This window comes from Epinephelus moara, chromosome 21 (genome assembly GCF_006386435.1).
Source record: "Epinephelus moara isolate mb chromosome 21, YSFRI_EMoa_1.0, whole genome shotgun sequence".
In the NCBI taxonomy this organism is placed as follows: Eukaryota; Metazoa; Chordata; class Actinopteri; order Perciformes; family Serranidae; genus Epinephelus; species Epinephelus moara.
The window spans coordinates 1,578,138-1,600,649 of NC_065526.1; the positions used below are offsets into that span (position 1 = coordinate 1,578,138).

A 22,512-nucleotide genomic window follows, 5' to 3' on the forward strand; every position below is an offset into this window, starting at 1 on the left:
GGCTAATTTATACAATGTAAAATGCCATAGGCTTGTGCCAATAATGTTAGCATGTTGTATTTGTGGGGAAAATGTGTCCAGATAAAGACAAGTGTTTGTCTGTGAATGCTGCGAGTTATAGTGAAGCTGATTTGTGTTTGAAACTGTCTCTATGAAGCCATGTTTAATGTGTGTTTAACGTGTGTTTAGTGTTAGGTTATGGTACTAATTACTTAGAAATAAAAAAAAAAAATGCAAACAAAAACCAAAACCAAAGTTATAATTCCAGGCTTTTAGAGGGGAATATCATAATAATGCATGTTGTTTATTTTCTCAGTGCGACATCTCTGTCACAAATGACTCATTTTATTGGGATGATCATGGACCTTCAATCTAAATATGTATTTATCCCAACAGCAAGTGAAGGCAACATTAAAATACCTGCACTTGATCTGTTTTTATATATAAAGATGTTGTTCAAAGACCATATCAACGTGTTAATCCCTATGTCAGTAAGGTCACAAAATATAATCACATTTATCATGTGCTGCTCTTTGGTCCCTTTGACACGCTTGTACTCAAACCACTGGGCCTCCAGGAAGTGCACCAGGCTTTGAAGCCAATTTCCATAGTGGTCAAACAGTGGAATTACAACTCCAGGGTCCGTCACTTGACGCCATCGGGCCCAAAAAGACTTTTTCCCCACAGACTTACATTGTAAAAGAGACGTCTGTAAATCAGTGGATACACTTTTTGACTCGTTTCACTATCAGGATTTGATCGTTTCAGTCTGTGAACATTTGGAAAGTCTGGAAGCGGAGCTCTAAACTGAAGTGACCAGCTCGGCCGGTTGAAGTCCCCAGTGCGCCTGCTCTTTGGGCCAAGCGACGTGGAAGCAGCGCCAAACATCCAGGTACTGTCAAACCACAGAAGGAGAGTGTTTCCTGCTTCATGTGCCGCTGAGAAACTTCCACAGGACTGGACTGTGTCGTGCCTTCAATGCTGTGTCCAGGTCTCCTAATACAGTGGTTCCCAACTGGTGGGTCTCGGTCCAAAAGTGGGTCCTGGGTTCATTCTGAATGGACCGCAAGTGGCTTGAAAACGTGTCAAGTTTGTAAAAGAATAAAAAAAAATTTAAATTACAGTGAATTTCCGCTACAGAGCTTTTATTATGAAGTGTCGTTTCCTGCTGTGGAGTGAGTGACTAATGTTCACACAATCCGTTAAAGTGAGCGATGCGTAAAGTCAATGTGACGATTAGACGCAAAGTCTAAAAAACTGGGGGGAAAAATAATTAAATTAATTAAAATTAATAAAAAAAAATATGTAACAGAATTATTTTAATTTTTAAGCACTCTTTCTTGGTCATTTCCTTGTTTGTTTATTCATTTATTTATTTATTTTTTCTTGCTTTATTTAGGGGTCATTATAAGTGCTATATTGTAGGCAACTGGCCTGCGTTTCTTGCACCTATGACTACCATGTCCTGGATGACTGAGAATCTTCACCGACAACTTGGGGGTCATTTCTTCTTTTGTTGCTCATCGCCTTCTTCCCATATTTTTAAAGAAATAAAGCCAAATTTCTCAGGTTTCAGAGGGTTAACCAAAAGCTTATTGTTATATAGTTATTATTATATTTAAATTAGTTCTTTAAGATTTAAGATTTAAAAATACAACAAGTACTTAACTCTGCGAGGCTGGAATCTGAACTGAATCTTTTTCTTATGGAAACACAGATGTAGTTATCGGTTCACTTTCTGTCACTCAGCTAATTAAATGACAAACAGTTTCAGCTCTAATAACGATATGACATCAATGCATGTGCACGTCTGAGAAGCGGCGAGGCGTCCCACTTGACATCCGACCACAAACTCATCACGAATAACAAATGAGCAACATGTGAAGGCCGCTGACATCTTCAGTTAGTCACTCGAGAAGACACAGCTTCAGCTTTTGTTCTGAGCTCCAGAGCTTCACTTCCACAAACACACAGACTGCTCGTTGTTACATGTATGACTCAACACCAAATGGCCGAGCAGGAGCAGGACGAGGAGGAGGAGGAGGACGAGGACGAAGAGTGTGCGTCGCTGCGGCAGCAGGAGACGAGGCAGCGTGGGCGGGTGGGAATCACAAGTATGAATAATTTACAGTTCCATGAATCTGTCATGTGGCTGCGTCCACCCTCATGTGTGTCATCATGGCGTGTCATGCCTCCTTATAAAACATTTAGTGCTCAGCAGGAAGTGATGCAACCAGAGATTTACACATTAAAACTACAGAGTCTGAATAAATCAGATCATTTGAACATTCCTGCACAAAACAGATTTATTTCCATATTTTTCTCTCATTTTTTTTTTAACATTTTCAATTGTACATTTGTCTGTTGGACTTTCTGTCTCTTGATTCCTGTCACTGTATTTATCGTTACTGCACCAGTGTGTGTTCATGGGACGGACAGACAACCTGAAAACATAATGCCTCCTGCTGCTGCAGCTATCTCTGGCACAGAGGCATGAAAAAGTTATGTTATAATAATGTAATGAGATCATATATGACGTGCAACAGTCAGCGACACTTTAACTACATTGTATTTTCAGTGTAGGACGCTTCCTGTAACAGTGTTTTTACATTTACTGCAGGGAAGGGTCTGAATACTTCACCACAGGTACAGGTGTCCTGTAATCAACCTGTGTGCTGCCAAACCAGGGCTCCAGACTGAGACCAGAGTGTCTGCGGCTGCAGGGCGGAGCTCTCAGAGCACATCTGTCTCCACCGACACATCCTGTACATACATGTGTCTGATCACAGCACAGAATATTATCAGACGTAACTCTTCGGTCAATTCTCAGGCTGGAAAATACAAATATTCTGTTTCCAGTTTCTCAGATGTGAAGAAGCTTCACTGCTTTTCTTCCTCATATCTAAAAATAAACTCAATATGTTGGAGTTATAGAACGTCGATGAGACAAAACCTGCAAATAAGAGACTTTCTTTAAACTATTGTTTTTACTTTTCCTCAAACGACCCGGCAAATATCTTTTAATCATAAGCACAGATTTCACCTGCTGAACGACATATTCATCATATTTTCTGTTCCCTTGTGAGTCTTCATCATTTTACTGTTTTCATGTGTTTGTCATGTCTGTGAACGTGGTTTTTAAACGCAGAAAGAGGCCTCCAGACTGCGACCAAATGGGCCCAAATGAGTATCTTTTACAACTACTCGCTCAGTGTGCGACCCGCAAATTAGCAGGCGCTTTTTTCACGTTGTCAAATGAGGGAGGGAGTCCGCCAGTGTAGGCCAATGTGTGTGAGAGGAGGAGAGTGAGTGATTAGTTAACTGCCTGGATCACGTCATCAACTCTCATCAGTGCGCTCATGCTAGATAAACTGCGCCTCGCCTGGAGAGTGGACGAGAGAAGCGGCTGCAGCAGGAGGCGGAGACAACAAGCTGCGGTCAGGTCGGAGGCTGAATCCAAACGTCCACCCTCTGGACCTGCAGACTGAGCCCTCACTGACCTCAGCTGTACGTAGTGTGACGTGTTTACTGTCATCACGTAAAGTCTGTGAGGGCAGACTGCAGGCTTAAAATCATAAAAATCTAAATATGATCAGACTCATATATGAGTTTGTTCTCAGTCTCCAGTTGTTTTAATTATGACAGATTCATTTATTAAATACTTTCCAGGTGATCTGTAATTTATGTTGATGGTTCATGAACTCTCCTGTGAATCAGATCAGATCAGTATGACCTGTCCCCTCAGCTACACAGGCTGAATACACTGTGTCTGACTGTAAGCTTCATATTTCATACTAAAGTTAAAATGTGAATAATTGTGTTGCAGGATGATTTAAGGTGTGCTCCTACATTTCTGCTTGAGTCAGTTACAGTGCTCCGACTAAAACGAGTTAGTCTGGAGCCCTGCAAACTTTAACCATCTAATAAAAGGTTAAACGGTGTTATCAGAGCTGAGGGTGGTTCACTGATGATTTCTCACCTGAGATGAAACAAACCAGATGTTACTGTGAGCTGTTTGATTCCTACCAAAGCCTCCGAGCGTGTCACTGTGTTTTAAAGTCATTGAACATCCTGCACACACTCAAACTGACCGACTGAACCACCTGTAGATAACACAGACACTTGGTCTCCTCCTCTGGACACCAGAGTCAACACAACCCTGTTAAACATTCACTTAGTGTTGCTAAACAACTTAAGACACAACGAGCAGATGTGATGATGCCTGTTAAGAGCATGAAAACACAAACAGGAACCTAAAGAGTCAAAGTATGAGCTGCAACCTGCACATCAAACCAGAACTGAAATCCACATGAACCACCACCATGAAGGTCCTGAACACCAGTACAGCTCCCGTCTCTCTGAGGGAACCCCAACACTCACGGATGAGCAGGCGCTCCACTTCTGCGCTAATTTAGATCCTGAAGCAACGTCAGCTGTTGTGGGTCTCAGGGTCAGGAGGGTTTGTTAGGGTCTGTTTTTACCAACATTCAGTTTGGTCAGAGCTTCTGTTTGTCACCTGAAGGATCTTCTACTATAAATCAGGTTCACTTCAAAACTGATTTTTTTAAATTAATGATTCTTGTTTTACCACAGTCAGGTGTTGTGACGACTCTACAGCTGCTGCTTAAAGGTTCACTGTGTCAGGTTTAGTGGCATCTAGTGGCGAAAACTGCAGATTGCAACCAGCTGAAATTTGGTTAAGCGAATCACACCATACCTACAGCGTAGGCTGTGTCGATGAAGAGCCTACGCCATAGCCTGATGTGCACCTCCCCAGAAATGTAACTAAACGTCACAGCACGTTACTTTAATTTCACAGATAAGAAACAATAAATTGTGAAGACAATAAAGCCTCCACACACTGTGTGTGATTTATCCTGGCTGAAATATGAGCAGAGGAAATCTCTGCTAGCTGCTAGGCTAATTTATACAATGTAAAATGCCATAGGCTTGTGCTAATAATGTTAGCATGTTGTATTGGTGGGGAAAATGTGTCCAGATAAAGACAAGTGTTTGTCTGTGAATGCTGCGAGTTATAGTGAAGCTGATTTGTGTTTGAAACTGTCTCTATGAAGCCATGTTTAATGTGTGTTTAATGTGTGTTTAGTGTGTATTTAGTGTGTGTTCAATGTTCAAACCTTTTGTAATTTGTATTTTCTCTTATACATGTGAATATGTGCAAATAAACTGAACCTTTAAGGTCTGTGGGCCTGGTCTGAATCCTGCAGCTGTGAGGTGTTGGTGAGGAGTCGTGTATGTAGAGAGCCCTAAATCGGTTTTGTCTCCAGTTTATGTGGATTTGTTCTCCTGTATATAATGAAGGCAGGTGTGTGTCTGCGACAGAGACACAAGTGCTGAGGTATCTACTGTTTGGGATGTATATTTTTAGATATAAAGACACATTTTTGGGCGAAAGCAATCAGGCAGAACTCTAATCTCTGCTGACCATGATGGAATACAATGTTTAATTTACAGAAAAAGAACAGAGCTCTTTGGATTAAGATTTAATAAAGGTTTAACTGCGGTATGTCCCTTTAAAGCCAATAAAACAATGATTAAGTTCATTATTATTATTATCATTATTATTATTCATTACCAGTTACCGGTTACAGTTCACTGTCTGAGCGACAGCAGACACTTTCTACTGATCAACTGTTGAACCTGCAGCTGTGACATGTTACAAATACTAAATATTCAGAGGCTCAAATCTGATCAAGCGTCCACTTTGGTTTTATAAAAAGGATATTTAATGCTTCAGGTTTGAGGTGAGACACTGTGGGACAGACTGTCGATGTCTCTCGGCTGAGGACAGGAGGTGTACTGTTCAGACCCGACAAAATGAACCAAAATGAATGAAAGCACAATGAACCATGACCCCTGAACCCAGCACACACTACCTCAACGTGTCGCTGTGTTTCTCCTCCATGTATCTGGCGTCTGTTTTTATTATGACTGATAAAATATGATTAAACCAGTGAGGAAATCCTGCTGAGCAGCGAGAAGAAGCAGCCGGAACAAACAGACACTCCCTGCTTTTTAAATTCAGCCTAAAAAAAAACTTGATCACCTGACACTCGTCTGATCGACAGGTGAGAGTGACTTCATCGTTAACAGTCACATCTGTCTGCACCAGAGCTGCTGCTCAGTGACAGCAACAACTGCTCACCAAATCTTCCGTTTGATAAACGGGACGTTTTGTGGTAAGAAATTATTCCATTTAGAAAAGATTTGGGCTACAAGCTGACACAGAAAAAAGTCATTTTAAAATTTTTAAAATTAGTTAATAAAATCAGGATGTCTCGTCTCTTTCCTCTGACTTTTAAACGCTGTTTTGGACCAGCTGCTTCCTCACTCAGCAGGTTTCTTCTTCTCTGGTTTTATTTTAGACTCCGCCTTTATATCAATGTGAATGAACTACAGCGACACCTTGAGGCCATCTGGGCCAACTGACCCCCTGACCCTGGACCCACAACCCCCCCGCCCCCTCCGATGGTCCAAAGCAACATGAGGACTGGATGGGACATGCGGCGAGGGTGGACGACACCGACACCCCCTCCCACCAACAGCAGGCTTCCAGTACTTACTTGTCCATCAGGGCCGGGCGGGCGTTTGGCCTGCGCCAACGTGTGCAGGATTTCATTTAGGAGGGGGGAGTCCTACGAGTGTCGAGGTGTGTTTACAATCAGAGAAAGAGGAAAGAAAGAGAAGGAGTTCAATGCAAACACACACACACACACACACACACACACACACACACACCTGGCTCCAACCGGGGCTGTTTGTTTTCAGCCTGTTTACGTGCCAGACGGGTGGAGCTAGAGCAGAAAACACAGGCGTTGTAAAAAAAACAAAACAAAAAAAAACGTTTGACAGTTTCACAGATTCTTTGATGTGTTTTTTTTTAATTTCCTCGTTACTGCGTTAATTGAGTGAGGGCCTTTTCACACCTAAGAGTCCAAACTTGTGACCTGTTGTAACCTTCGTCCTGTCATCATCACCTACGTCCTGTCATCATCACCTACATCCTGTCATCACCTACGTCCTGTCATCATCACCTACATCCTGTCATCATCACCTACGTCCTGTCATCATCACCTACGTCCTGTCATCATCACCTACATCCTGTCATCACCTACATCCTGTCATCATCACCTACGTCCTGTCGTCATCACCTACGTCCTGTCGTCATCACCTGCGTCCTGTCGTCATCACCTACGTCCTGCCGTCATCACCTACGTCCTGCCGTCATCACCTACGTCCTGTCGTCATCACCTACGTCCTGCCGTCATCACCTACATCCTGTCATCATCTACATCCTGTCATCATCACCTACGTCCTGTCATCATCACCTACGTCCTGTCATCATCACCTACGTCCTGTCGTCATCACCTACGTCCTGTCGTCATCACCTACGTCCTGCCGTCATCGCCTGCGTCCTGCCGTCATCGCCTGCGTCCTGCCATCATCGCCTACGTCCTGCCGTCATCACCTACGTCCTGTCGTCATCATGTACGTCCTGTCGTCATCACCTATGTCCTGTCGTCATCATGTACGTCCTGTTGTCAATAACTGACAAATGTGTGAAATAAGGACATAATTCACCACCAGGACAAACAACAGCGTTACAAGACTCGTTCTAAAATAAAATAGAAAATGAACAGACAGACAGACAGCAGAGGGCACACCGAGGTGCACACGGTTCTGTTGGCAGTACAACGGTCCGTGTCAACAGGAGGGCTGGGAGGTACTGTCCTCCTCCTGCCAACATCAGGTGAAAGTGAAACTAAGAAGGATCGACACCGCGGACCCACGAGCCTCGTGCGGCTGAATCATAAGATGAACCCAACTCGTCTGGCACTACAAACAGGTAAAACAGTTTGACCCGCACCTGAGTTCTGTACTGTGGGCTAAAACTAAAGGCTGACTCAGCTGCAGCTGACTCAGCGTCGTCTCCTAGGATGAAGTCAACACAAACTAAAAACAACCTTTTTACTCACAACAAAAAAATGCTGGTCCTGAAGCACAAAGCACAAAGCTCAAAGCTCACGATCAGCTGATGGAATAAAACAAAAGTAAATGAGAAGCAGCTCCGGCCAACACGTTCAGGTTCTCTACACAGTCTCATCTGTTTACCCAAGTTCTAGTGGTAGAAAGTAACTAAGTACATTCACTCAAGTATTCTACTGTTTAAACATACTTGTACTTTACTTCAGTATTTCTTTGTGCTACTTTCTACTTGTACTGCCCTACACTTGTCTCAGATTTTTACAAATAAAACAATATGACGCAGTTAGGGCTGCCGCCCCAACAGTCGACCAAACGTTAGTCGACCAGAAAGGTCACGAGTCAGAAAGATTTCATCGGTCGCTTAGTCACAGAAAAAAAAAAATACACACGACACTCTGTTAGGAGCTGCACCTTGTCAAAATAAATCCTAACCTATGACAGGCCGCTCTAGATGCTGTATTTTACAGTTAAACACACCTACCCATCAGTATCTGACATTGGCTCCATATTGGTAAACTCCAAGCCAATCTGCAAACAGAGTACTTTTACTCTGGATACTTTGAGGACATTTTGCTGATACATCTGTACTTTTACTTTACCTGATGAGTTAAGGCCTTTTCTTTAATAACAGAGTGTTTTCAGACTGTAGATTTTAAACTTTTACTTAAAAGGTAATTTCAGTATTTTTCAACCTGGCCTGTATCTTCCCACGTTTGTGTGTCAAAGTGACAAACAGGAATGACAGGTTTTAAAATGCATTCAATGTGTTGAGAGAGCGCAGCTGATGGCATGTTCACACCGTCAGTGTCCGTCCACTAACAGTGTTTGTGTTTGTCACTGACAGGCTCAGACTGTTATTCGAAGTGTCTGACAGCATGATGAAAGGATCCCTACAGAGATAGAGCTTTGTGTTAAAGAGTCAGATCCAGAAACAGTCCTGAAATCACCGTCACCAAACCCACCAGACTGCATTTAAATAAACAGTCATGTTAGTGTGTATAGAGGCAGCATGTTGTCACATCTAACTGGTGAATTAAGCTCTATCTCTGTAGGGATCCTTTCATAATGCTGTCAGACACTTAGAATAACAGTCTGAGCCTGTCAGTGACAAAAACATTAAATATTATACATTATGTAATTTGTACATCAGGACAAAAATTGGAAATGGCTCTAACTCTAACTAATTTTCAAAAAATTCTGTATAAAAAAATATACCCAACTGTGCTCTCTCTCAATACTGGACCAGTTTTTAAAAACTGTTGTTTCTATAAAACCTTTTTACTGTAAAGTATGCTGTTTTTAGGTGGGCGGGGCTTAGCTGGAGGCAAAACAGTTCTCCACAGACATTAGCTAGCGCTAGCCAACAAGTTGTGTTGTCTTGTTTTAGACGATGGAGGAAGATGATGTGAGTGGTGCATTCAGAAACACTCATTGTGAGTGTGGGAGCGCACTCTGACACAAACTGGAGCGTTGATAAATTGGGAGCGCTGTCTGAATGTAGCGTTGGGTTATCCAGAGCAGCGCACTCTCAGAGTGGCAGAGCGCACTCTGGACACTCTGTCTGTGGAGACGGAGCAGCAGAGCGCCGAGCGGAGTGAATGTGTGATTAACTTAACCGTTGGTTCATTCATGTAGAAATATAACGCTCCGTTTCTTCCACCAACAGGGCTCTCATTTTAGTGTAGAGCGTCAGACTGAATTTACCAACGCACCATGTCAGGTCACTCACTCTCCGGGACCGCCAGTGTTACTTGAATAAGTAAACACTGACCAACGGGACCAGACTGGCCGACCCGTATGCTCTCACTCAGTGGATGGATGATGTCACAGGAAGCCAATCTTACAAAGGAGGACCACACTTGTTTGTTTTGCTATGGAAGCTAACGTTAGCTAATGTGCTAAAAAGTTAGCGTTCCAGAGAAATCCAATATTCCTCTTAATCCCTCCCCAGTTTCTGATGAGGTGGACATGATAACCCTTAATACACATAACCTTATTCATCCCTACAACAGGAAATACTTTTTCCCTAACCTGATATGAAGTGTGCGCTGCACATGTGAGCATTTTTGATGATGGCCTCCGTCCAGTCCTTTGGTCTTATCACATTTAACCATAGTTGTCTTTGTTTTTGTTGACGGGCAGTGGCGGCTGGTTTTGAGCCATGACTCCTTCTATTCTGGCTCCCAATAACACAACAAGACAAACACATTTTAACACTCCTATGGAGCCTACAGCCCTGTGGGGGAGAGGCAGCTGCACCTCCAGCTGATAACATGACGTCATCGTGACGTCAGCCATTAAAGGGTCTATTAATCAGTTAGACACAAAAACATGAGAGAATTAGGTCCAGGTAGAAAAATACAGAAGTTAACCTTTAAGTAAAACAGCGTAGCTCCTTCAGAGGAACAACTCCTAAACTGTCTGATTTACATATTTATCTTGTTACCTCACAAACGACTATAAATACACACAATATGTGTAAATCCTGTCCATCTACACATAGCAGTCTGCACACGCACACAAATACACACAGTACCAGATGAAGCTCTGCAGAACGTCTCGCTGAAATGCAAAGCAATGAACGAGTGATGTGGTGCGTTCAGAGCCCAGCAGACTGCAGGAACATGCAGCGCTGTCACATAACAGTACTAACCTACTCCACACTGTTTCCAAAGTTGGTACAAGAACTGATATCTGTCACACATTTGGAAAAACATCATTTTAATAAGTCGAAATGTTTATGAGAAAAGTCATGTGCAATGTCTTCACACAAGATACACAAAATAAAAATAATTATAATGCTTTTATCTCAAGGAATTTAGAGGTTAAATGTTTTATAAACTTCTGTGAAATAAAATGAAAAAATGAAAGAGGCTTTGCAGAAACTGACTTCAAACCTCAGGAAAAAAGCAACCAAACTTTAGGATAAATATATAAAAAATGTCTGTTTTGATCCTCTTTGTCTGTCTGATAATAATAATAACAGTAATACATATATCCAGTTCAGTTTGTTGTTCCAGACACCAGCTGTTCCACAAACTTCAGCTCAAAAAATCAATTTCATACCAGGACAGAAAATGACATTTTGTGGATTATATTCCAATTTCTGGCCAATCCCACGAACTGTTATGAAAACATGAGATTACAGAGAAATGACAGTAAGATCGTCTCCATCGTCTCTGATGGTCTTTGGTCTGCTCTGCTCATCTTATCACTGTTTTTAGATTTCGGACGTCATGACTGCAGAAAGAATCACAGTTTCACATGGCCAAAAGTATGTGGACATCCCCGTGCAGACATGAACTCCACAGGACTCTTAATCGTCTCTCTGAGGAGATTTCTGACTCATCATAACCAGAACTCACAGCTGCTTACTCAGCAGAAAAGCAAACGGTTTCATTCTGTGGTGAATTATCGTTAATTAACTACAGCTGATAAAATCTGCTGAGGGCGACCGCTAACCAACAACAACTAAAGTCGGGAGCTCCTTCATGACCTTTGACTTGTTACGTGTCTTTATTACAACCTGACAAGAAAAAACACAACAGAAAAGCAGATTTTTAACATTTTTACCTTCTTATAAAACAGATGAACTTGTATTTTACTCTGAAGGTGCTTCCAGACAGCTGATGTCATCCTGATTGTCTACACTGTCATTTTATGATGTTCTTTATTCTGCACGTCTGACTCCAGGGAGACAGATTCCCTCCTCAGTTGCTCCCTCTGAGCTTTCTTCCCATTGTTTCCCATTAAAGGAGTTTTTCCTTTTCTGCTGCCGGTTATAATTTGTGTCACATTTTTGTTGTCCAATCAAAGGACTTCTTCATCATGTCATCAGTACAAGCATGCTTTAAGTTAAAACCATCGTAACTACTAGGGGTTGGAATCACCAGAGGCCTGACGATACGATATTATCACGATACAATATTATCACGATCCTTAAGTCACGATACGATATCATTGCAATTTTCAACGTGTTGCACTTAGGATTGGGAATCAGCGGACACTACACAATATGATATTATCACGGTACTCAAGTCATAATACAAGATTATTGTGATTTTAAAAGTGCTGCGATTAGAGGTGGGAATTACTGGAGGCTCCAAAATACAATATTATTACGATACTCAAGTTATGATCCAATATTATCGCAATTTTAAGCGTGTTGTGATTAGGGGTGGAATCAACAGAGGCCCCACGACATAATTTATTGCGATTTTAGGTGTGTTGCAATTAAAGGTGTGAATCGCCAGAGGCTACATGATACAATATTATCACGATACTAAAGTCACGATACAATATTATCACGATACTAAAGTCACGATACAATATTATCACGATACTTAAGTCACGATACGATATCACAATACTTACGTCTCAATACAATATTATCACGATACTTAAGTCACGATACGATATTATCACAATACTTAAGTCACGATACAATATCACGATACTTAGGTCTCAATACAATATTATCACGATACTTAAGTCATGATACGATATTATCACGATACTTAAGCCACGATACGATATTATCACGATACTTAAGTCACGATACAATATTATCACAATACTTAAGTCACGATACAATATCACGATACTTAAGTCACGATACGATATCACGATACTTAAGTCACGATACGATATTATTGCAATTTCCAACGAGTTGCAATTAGGGTTGGGAATCAACAGAGGCTACACAATACGATATTATCACAATACTCAAGACACAATAAAATATTATTGTGATTTTAAGCGTGTTGTGATTAGGGGTGGAATCAACAGAAGCCCCACGACACAATTTATTGCAATTTTAGGTGTGTTGCAATTAAAGTTGTGAATCACCAGAGGCTACATGATACAATATTATCACGATACTTAAGTAACGATATGATGTTATCGTGATACTTAAGTCACGATACGATATTATTGTGATTTTAAACGTGTTGCAATTCGGTGAGGGAATAACCAGAGGCCCCTTGATACAATATTATCATGATACTATCATGAGTATTGCAACAACATATATTGCAATATATTGTGATTTAATATCAATCAATCAATTTTATTTATAAAGCCCAATATCACAAATCACAATTTGCCTCACAGGGCTTTACAGCATACGACATTCCTCTGTCCTTATGACCCTCACAGCTGATCAGGAAAAACTCCCCCTCAAAAAAAAACCTTTAACGAAAAATAAATAAAATAAAAATATACCGAAAATTTTGCTTTATCTAATACGATTTCAGTCTGTTCATTTAATGTCATTTTTTTGTAGCAAAATGTATTTAACGGACTGAAAAAGTGACTGAATTTATTATTCTAGTATTCTACCAAAGTTTAATTTTTAGTTGCACTATTAACAATTTAAATATAATAAAATAATCCATACTTATCTTTCTTGTATCGATACAATATTGCCAAGGCAAAATATCATAATACCGTGCTGTAGCAATTTCCCCCCACCCCTTGTTGCAATATGCTGAATATGGCAATAATTACCTTTTTTTCAAGTGCAAATTTTGTCTCCCAAAAAAATGGGTTTTTAATCTAATAAGATAAAGTTTTCAGTCATTTTTAATCGCAGCAAAATATATCTGGTGGACTGAAAAAGCAGCAGACTATATTATTCCAGTCGGCTACCAAAAGTTGAATTAGTACTTGTGATATTAAAATTTTACATGATAAAAACACTGATACTTGGCGTCCGTGTATCGATACGATACTGCACACAAAAATATCACGATACTATGCTGTATTGACTGTAACTACTGCTGACTGAAACCACAGCTATCTTAAAACAACAACAACATGTCTGGAACAAACTTTCAGTCTTTCCTTCCTCTGATGCAGCGGCGATCTCACGAAACGCCCTGCTAATGGCGACAGTTTACAGTTGATGCTAAAGAACAGTCACTCGTCATTCTACAACGTAAACGTTAGTCACATGTTGCAACAGACATTTAACCCAGATTCGTACAGCCCTGGTCTTAGGTCTACCCTGGGTTAACAATGTGTGTGTGGAAAGAGGCGAAGGATACGCAGTGTGAAAACGCCAAACTTCCCTTTCTACCCAAATGTTGAATGTCACATGTTGAACTCGTCCTCAAGATGTCAAAGAAACAGAAAAAGCAACTGAGTGGGGAAAAAGCAACAATGAACAGAAACATGACGATGAGGCAGCTCGACCTTCATGGTGTTACATGGTGTCACCTCTCAGGAGGATCACACGCTCGCTGTCATGATGCTGTTTCACTTCTACATGTTATAACATGCACATCACTGACATCTCATTCAGACATTTCATTTTTGTAACTCAGAGAAATGAATCCTCGAGCCACTGAAAGATTAGTGATGCTCCAGATGCTCCAATGTTCATCATGACTAATCATTCGATTGATTCACTAATCACAGGAAAACACTTTCAACACCATCGTCTGCTCCCAGTAAAACTTTACTTCCTTTGTCACATGACGAAACGTTTCCAGCTACATAAAGAAACACTAAAACTTTAAAACAGTATTTTTTTTATTTGTCCATTTGTCCGTCTTTCAATATATCCTTTAGTTTTTATTTGTTGGCAAAATGTGACTCATTTTTGTTTTGAAAAGGTCATGTGATAAAGAGACGTTTAATGAGAAGCAGGTGACGGTGGTGTCTGTCCTCTTTTGGACACCTGAACAACACAGGTGTGTTTTCACGCTGGTTGTGCTCTGTGCTCATCCTGGTCTCCTCCACAGGAGCCTGAAGCAGTCTGTATCAAACAGACTGAGGTGACAACAGAAGCACCTTCACTCATCATCCTGTCCTGTTTGAAGGCTGAGATCTATTTTTAATGTTCTCTATTTTTACTGTTTCTGTTACCAAGAGACGCAACATTAACCAGAACATTTCAGAGACACCTCACTTCCTGTCGGCCATCACTGACACACCTGGATGACCTCTGAGCTGTGACAGGTGACCGACGGGTCCACGAGTCTTACCTCGATGCTGGTGCTAAGGCTGGGCAGAGTGTCCGAGGTCACCGTTGTGCTTTGAAGGCTGGAGAAGTCCCACAGGTGGACGGGCGCCATGGGGTCTGCTGCCTTGGAAGACTCCGCCCATCTCTGACTGTCCAATAAGGTCACTTCGTAAAATTCCTGGATATCTGAGAGGAGACAGGAACAGAGACACTTTTTAATTAGAACAAAACAAAGAGGTCTCACTCTTCAGTGACATCAGCGGTGGCGTTTAATAGGCACGTTACTGTTGAATGAATTTACACAATCGATGTTTCATTACTGCTTTTTTTTCTCAATAAAAACGTTTAAACGTATTTGTGACGCTGGTGACATCAAAGAGCTGCTGCTGCTGCAAAGATGGAAATCTGAAAATGTTTTGTTATTAAAAAAAGACAAACCGTTCTTTCCATCCATCAATGTTCAAAACTTCTTCATTTTTTTATTGCCTCATTTAAATCCACACGTTTAATATTCCTGTGGCCTCGTTACTTCTGACACTGAACACTTTCAATTTAACCCTTTGAAACCTGGATCGACATCACTTTTTCTTTTCTTGTGGCGCCTCAGGGTTCAACCCCGAGCACGTCGGTTTGATTTTCTTCAAAAACATGGAAAAAAGGTAATAAGCATCTTTGCAAGAAATTTTCTGCAAATTACGATAATAATAATAAGAAGAAGAAGAAGAAAACAGAAGATTTAGAAAGTAATAATAATAATATTAATAATAATAATAATAATTAAAAACAAGCTGAGAAAAATGTCCAAATAATTTTGAAAATTTGAAAAAAGGTTATTTTCTGGAACATTTCACTTTTTTTTGTTGTTGCTTATTTTCAAGTAACTTCTTTGTAGTTCTGACCTTTTTTTTGCTTTTTACTTTTCAGGTGTTTTTCTATTTTTCTATTTTTATTGCCAATTTTCAGGTAATTTTCTAAAACTTTTAAGTATTTTTTTTGTGTGCTAATTTTCAGGTATTTTTCTTGTACTTTTTTGTACTTTTTAGATCTTTTCCACTTGTTACTATTTTTATTTTTTTTTACAAATTTAATTAATTTCCTCATAATTTTTACTAATTCATTCTAATGTATATCCATGTTTCTTGACTTTCGCAGAACTTGCTTTTCATTTTCATTTCTCCTACTCTATGTAAAACACCAATCAGTAAAGTCTTTTTAAGTGAAGCCCTTCTCAGCATTAAACTTGATTGTGAAGTTGATTTTTGACCTTGAGATCATTATCAGTCAACAAACAATCTGATTCACTGCTTCAGGCGACGTAAACAAACCTGAGTTTTATTCGCTGAAACTTGACGTGACATTATTTTGTCACTTTTTGTTTGATAATTTGTAGACTACACTGACTCAGAGGGAAACAATAAATTATTAATAATTAAAAGTTTTATGAAAATACATTTTTGTTTTTAAAAAAGTGCGTCTGTCCTGAGAGGAGGATCCACAGTGACTCTCAGTGTTGGGGGGTCATTAAAGGTCAGTCTCAGCTGCTCCAACATTCATCAGGTTACGTCATTGCGTGGCGTCCAGAGCAGCAACAACAACAACAACAAACAGGACTGCACCTCTGTGTCATCAATGACGACTTTACAGACTCCCATGATCCCATGTGCTGTTTCCTGTGTGTCAGTGGAGTCAGTTTAAAATCAACTTCCCTGTTCTTTTTATTTATGTGTTGTTTTTATCTTTTATGGCCCAAAGTAACAAATAAAGCTGCAGCAGCTTCTTCTGAACAGACTGAGTTAAATGATCAGATAATATCGGCTCATATTGATCGCAGGACCCTGAATCGCATGGAAATCGTACTGTGGCAGAGTTTGTGATATGACCGAACACTGTATCGATATCGTATTGTGATGAAACTGGTGATTTACACCCCTTCATGTTACGGACTCTGCAGAGCTGCTTCTAACAGACTGTCTGGCAGCCTGCTGTACAGAGACAGACCTGAAAAGTCACAAGAACCTCAGAAAAGATCACTGGGCTCACTCTGCCCCCTCTGGAGGACATCATCCTGAAAAATGCGACGCACCCTGTCATCACCTGTTCTCTCTGACACCCTCTGGGAGGCGCTACAGAGCACTCAAAGCTCGCACCTCCAGAGTGAAGGACGGCTTTTCTCTAAGAGCCGTCACTGAACTGAATCGAACACTGCTCCACCATCGTGTTATCAACTTTAGAGAATCATTCAGCTGAACTCAGACAAGCAATAATGGGTCAACATACTGCTTTTAATGTTATTTATGATGTTTATTGATCTGGGATGATTGTGTCGACGCGTGTGTGTCCATTTCCTTTTTTAATATTCAGACATGGCACAGCAATTTTACTGCAATGACAATAAAGTCTATTCTATTCTACTCTATATTGTAGCTGCCCTGTAAAGTGAGCATTTTATTTGCAAATTTTATTTGACATTGGTTGGAATTTTTAGTTTTTCTATAAAACCTCACAAAACTTTTTGATTATTTAAATAATCAATTAATTTTTTCAGTCAATTTAAAGCAAAAATAGTGGGGGAAAACAAAACAAAAACAAAAACAAAATAAAACATACTGCGATGAGAGGGCCCATCATTTTATATACCAGTTAACAGAATATTTTGTTTTATTTTGTTCGCACAAAACAAGACATTTAAAATCTCAACTTCACATTCTGTCACAGTAGTTTTTATGCTGGCGACAGCTGTAGCCGGAGGAATTATGCTTTCAGGTTTTTCATCTGTCCGTCCCATCCTTGTGACCACGATATCTCAACACCGCCTCAAGGAACATTTCTCAAATTTGGCACAAACGTCCATTTGGACTCAGCAATGAACTGATTTGAATTCAGTGGTCAAAAGTCAAGGTCACTGTGACCTTACGTCATTACTTCATGAACGTCATGAACGTCATTATTTCATGAACATAGCTCAGGAAGGCCTTGAGGAAATGTCCACAATTTTGGCACAAACAATGATGAACTGCTTTGAATTTTGAGGTCGGTGGTCAAAGGTCAGTGTGACCTCACAAAACATGTTTTTGTCCATAACTCAATAATTCATATGTTAATTCTGACCAAACTTGACACAAATGTCTAACAGGATAAAATAATGAAGGTCAAAGGGTCAAAGGTCAGCTTGACTGTGACATCATCGTGTTTTAACGTCATATCTCAGGAACAGAAGGGGAGACATTTGGTGTGTTTTTACATTATATTAAAGTGAGCGATTAATTCAGAATATAATTCATAATTCAGCAATAAAAATCAGTCACTGGCCAACACATTTAAGTAATTTGTAAGAATAGATAATGAACTTTGAGAGAGATTCAAGGCTACGACATCTCTCAGGACATTAACAGCAGTGGGATTATTAACTCTTTCCCCACCACTGACGAGATTTTCTAGCAATCCGTGTTGTCACTGTTATAAGATAGGGGGCGCTGTTACACATCTTGTGAAATAGAACAACGCTGTTGTGTCCAAAAACCAAATGAAGAAGAAGAGCCGCTGGAAACCAGAAGAAGATGTTGTTTACAGAAATGTAGCCGCTTGTGAACGGCACGAAAATGCCGGTGCTGACGGATAAGTTCACGGTAACACAAGCCGTGGAGATGTTGATGAACTCGATCAACAACACTCTGAATCTGATTTTGGACGAAGACGCAAACGAGTTTGGTGGGACGAAACAGGATCTCCATGACGGTGACACGGCGCTTGGCATTGGCTCAAACAAAATAATACTCTGGCGGGGAAAGGGTTAAGAGGCCACCAGTCACTCTCACATCTAAAAGACTTCCTGCAAAAGAAAACGCGTGAAAACTGAACCTCACAATGTTTAACGACGGGAAATATTTCAGACAGGAAAGCAAAATAAAGGGGAAGAAATTTCCTGCGAATGAGAAACAGTGAATCACTTTAGACGCAAACAACTCAGACGCTTTTGTCTCTGAACAAATACGACGACAACGTGAACTTTAGGACAGTCGGGTTAGAAACGAGTGTCCCTCTTAGTTCTCATGTTTTACTGTGAAAGATTTTTTAAATTGTTATAAATAAGAAGTTCAGAAAAATGTTAATTAACAAGATAAAAATGTACAAACATCCTGACATTCAGTTTTGGGATCAGAATCAGTAACATCCAAGGTTTTAAACTAAAACATCATGTTTTCCTTCACAGGATGATAAATCCTGATTGATTGGTTGATTGACTGATTAATTGATTGATAGACTGATTGACTAATTGATAGATATTATGAGCCTGTCCCTGTAGTAAAGACGACAGTCTCTCTCTGTGAGGCCAACACTATATTAAGCCTCCAGCCCAGCGGTCACAACCAACATGCTATTTTATTTTTGGACGCACAATTCTGAGGAGAGCTCACAGAGAGCGCAGATCTAAAATAACCGAGGCTTTCTTTGGCTCGCCGTGTGGCAGCTGACCGCCGGCCAGCACAGATGTTTTCCCATAAACCATCAGGATCAGCACTTCAACAGCTCCTTGCTGGCTGTGGCTGCAGCTACCGGCCAAATGGATTATGTATGTACATGTAAACACACTGAATACAAACACTACGGTCAGATGTGTGAGAGGATCCCGCTGTATGTCTGAAGACCGACAACATAAAGAGACAAATATTCATCTGAGCCTCAGCTGAATAAGAAAGAAACTGGAGGCTTAGCATCAAAATGTGAGCCGATTTAAAGGTCTGAATATTAGAAGCGTTGTGTTCTTGTTACCTCAGAATGAGCCGTTAATGTCCACACAGGGAGCAGGTCCTCATCTACGGATATCACCATGTTGCACCGCCATGTTTCTACAGTAGCCCAGAATGGACAAACCAAACACTGACTCTAGACAGAGACATTCATGTTTTCACATCAGCCACCGTAGTTAGCAGCCCCTCCACGGTGAGTGTTGGAAAAACACTTTAAACGTCTTTATTCAGTTTTTCTGGTTTAAATCATCTGGTCTGTTTGTTTCTGAGAGGAAGAGACCTCTGTGGATCATTCAGCTCCTGGTGAAAACCACCTCAACGTCTGGATCTTAAGTTATCAGAGAAACTAGAATTATCACCTCGTGGTTGTTCGCAGGCTGCACGAACACTTCAAGTTGCAAAATCATGGATGCTTCACACACAGAAGATCTATACAATCAGCACAGTTTCAAGATTAGAGTCACCAATTCAGTATCTGACCAAATGTCTCCCCTTCTGTTCCTGAGATATGACATTAAAACATGATGATGTCACAGTCAAGCTGACCTTTGACCTTCATTATTTTATCCTGTTAGACATTTGTGTCAAGTTTTGTCAGAATCAGTGTATGAATTCATGATGTCACACTGACCTTTGACCACCAAATTCTTAACAGTTCATCGTGGAGTCCATGTGGATGTTTGTGACAAATTTGAGGAAACTCTCTCATGGCATTCTTGAGAAATCACATTCAAGAGAGTGACACATACGAGGTCACACTGACCTTGATCTTTGACACACGACCACCAAAATCTAATCAATTTATTCATGAGTCCAAGTGGACGTTTGTGTCTAATTTAAAGAAGCTCCCTCACTGTGTTCTTGAGATATCGAGTTTACAAGAATGGGACGAATGGACGTACGTACGGAAGTGAAGTTTTGTCATAACTAGCGTGACAAGTCTTGAGTTATGGCCAAAAACATGTTTTGTGAGGTCGCAGTAACCTTGACCTTTGACCTTCAAACACCAAATTCTAATTAGTTTATTCCTCAGTCCAAGTGGTTGTTTGTGTCAAATGTAAAGAACTTCCATTAAGGCGTTCTTGAGATGTTGTGTTCACAAGAGTGAGACCGTTTGAAGGTCACAGTGACCATGACCTTTGACCAAAAAAGTCTGAATCAGTTAATAGTTGAGTCAACGAGTCAACGTGGACGCTTATGCCAGATTTTTATTTTATTTTTTTAATCCCTCAAGGTTGTCTTGAAATAGTGTATTCATGAGAATGAGACAGATTAAAAAGGTCACAGTGACCTTTGACCACCCAAATCGAATCACTTTATTCTTGAGTGGACGTTTGTGCCAAATTTGAAGAAATGGGCACACTCACGTACGGACAGACAACCTGAAAACATAATGCCTCCGGCCACAGCTTTTGCCGGTGCAGAGGCATAAAGAGGTGAGCGCATACATGCAGGTGCTGGGTGAGTCGCCCGTCTCTGACATGCCACACAGCATCAAAGATATACGGATTTTAACGTGAAACGTATTTGTTCAGTGTTTTGACTGGTTTAAATCAGCTGATCTGTTTGTTTTGGAGAGGAGGAGACCTCAGTGGATTATTCAGCTCCTGGTTAAATGATTAAAAATGATAAATTCTGCCTAAGAAACACCTTCAAGCAGGTAGACCTGATGTCATGGAAATGTAAATCCCTGCTGTGCTGAGCTGACGGTGCAAACCAAATCAAACCAAACCAAACCATAACATGACTGTTGAAAATGAGTGCAGGTCGACTGCAGAGGGCCCAAAGAGAAACACACTGACTTAATATTTAGAGTCCAGATGCTACATTCAGTGTTCAATAATGATCACTGAAAACAAATTCGACATCCATGATCACACTCTATTCTCTCCTGTCCTGAGACACTGTGAGGACATCCACTCATTTCATTCTTCTTCTTCTTCTCAAATGTGAATAAAGCATTATCCTGTTTTTATTTGTTACGGTGGTTGCTAGTGAAAGAAAGACGAGAAACATCAAGGAAAAGCTGTTAAACTCAAGACTTCTCATCAACAATAGTCTCCTGTCATCATCAGTAAATGAAATCAGGATGAAACAAAGGTCAGGAAAAGTTACTCTTTCACAATAAAAGCCCCACATCTCTCAGTGCCACGTGGAGCTGCTGCTCAACCTTCAGACTGACTCCGCTCTGACGACAACACAATCCCAGATCCACTCAGACAGCAGACGGGTCACACCGTCATATTAACATGCATGTCTGATGGAGCAGGTCGGTTTGCAGGAAATGTAAAATCACTGACACCTCGCCGTCCGCCAAATCACCAAACATAAAGGCTCAAAGATTTTTCACTGATATCATCAAATGTTATGTAACACACTTTGATGACCGAAAATAGCTCCAAATGTGAAATCTAAAAATACCAAAGTCCCTCTTCACTCTTACGTCTGTCTCATTGTTTCTCCTCTCTTTATCATGACTGGATTAATTTGCAAAATATGAAACGTCTCAACAACTATAACTGGATAAACTGTGATAAAATGTGGTTCATCATTCACGTTCCCTTCAGAATCAACTGTAATAACTTAAAAATGATAATAATAACTAGTCCATACCCACTGAGTGCACAGTTGCCCACGTACAGTTTCACATGGTGTGTGTTTGGGATACAGGTCATAGGAAATTGCAGATTAAATAGTCAACTGAACCCATTAAGAAGAGCAATGTATTCAGACAGAGTGTTTGAAAAACGTGGGATAGACAGAATGACTGACTGACAGAATGACACACTG

General features: G+C 40.5%; 1 protein-coding gene across 2 annotated transcripts in view; it reads right to left on the minus strand.

The window, feature by feature from the left end:
- The window catches only part of LOC126408778 (disks large homolog 1-like), a 178,721-nt gene that overhangs the window by 133,726 nt on the left and 22,483 nt on the right, over window positions 1–22,512 (minus strand). For both annotated transcript variants that reach the window (XM_050074458.1, XM_050074457.1), the window contains exon 3: window positions 14,997–15,160. In XM_050074458.1, the coding sequence (XP_049930415.1) occupies window positions 14,997–15,160 (164 nt within the window). The remainder of the gene's footprint in view (window positions 1–14,996; window positions 15,161–22,512) is intronic.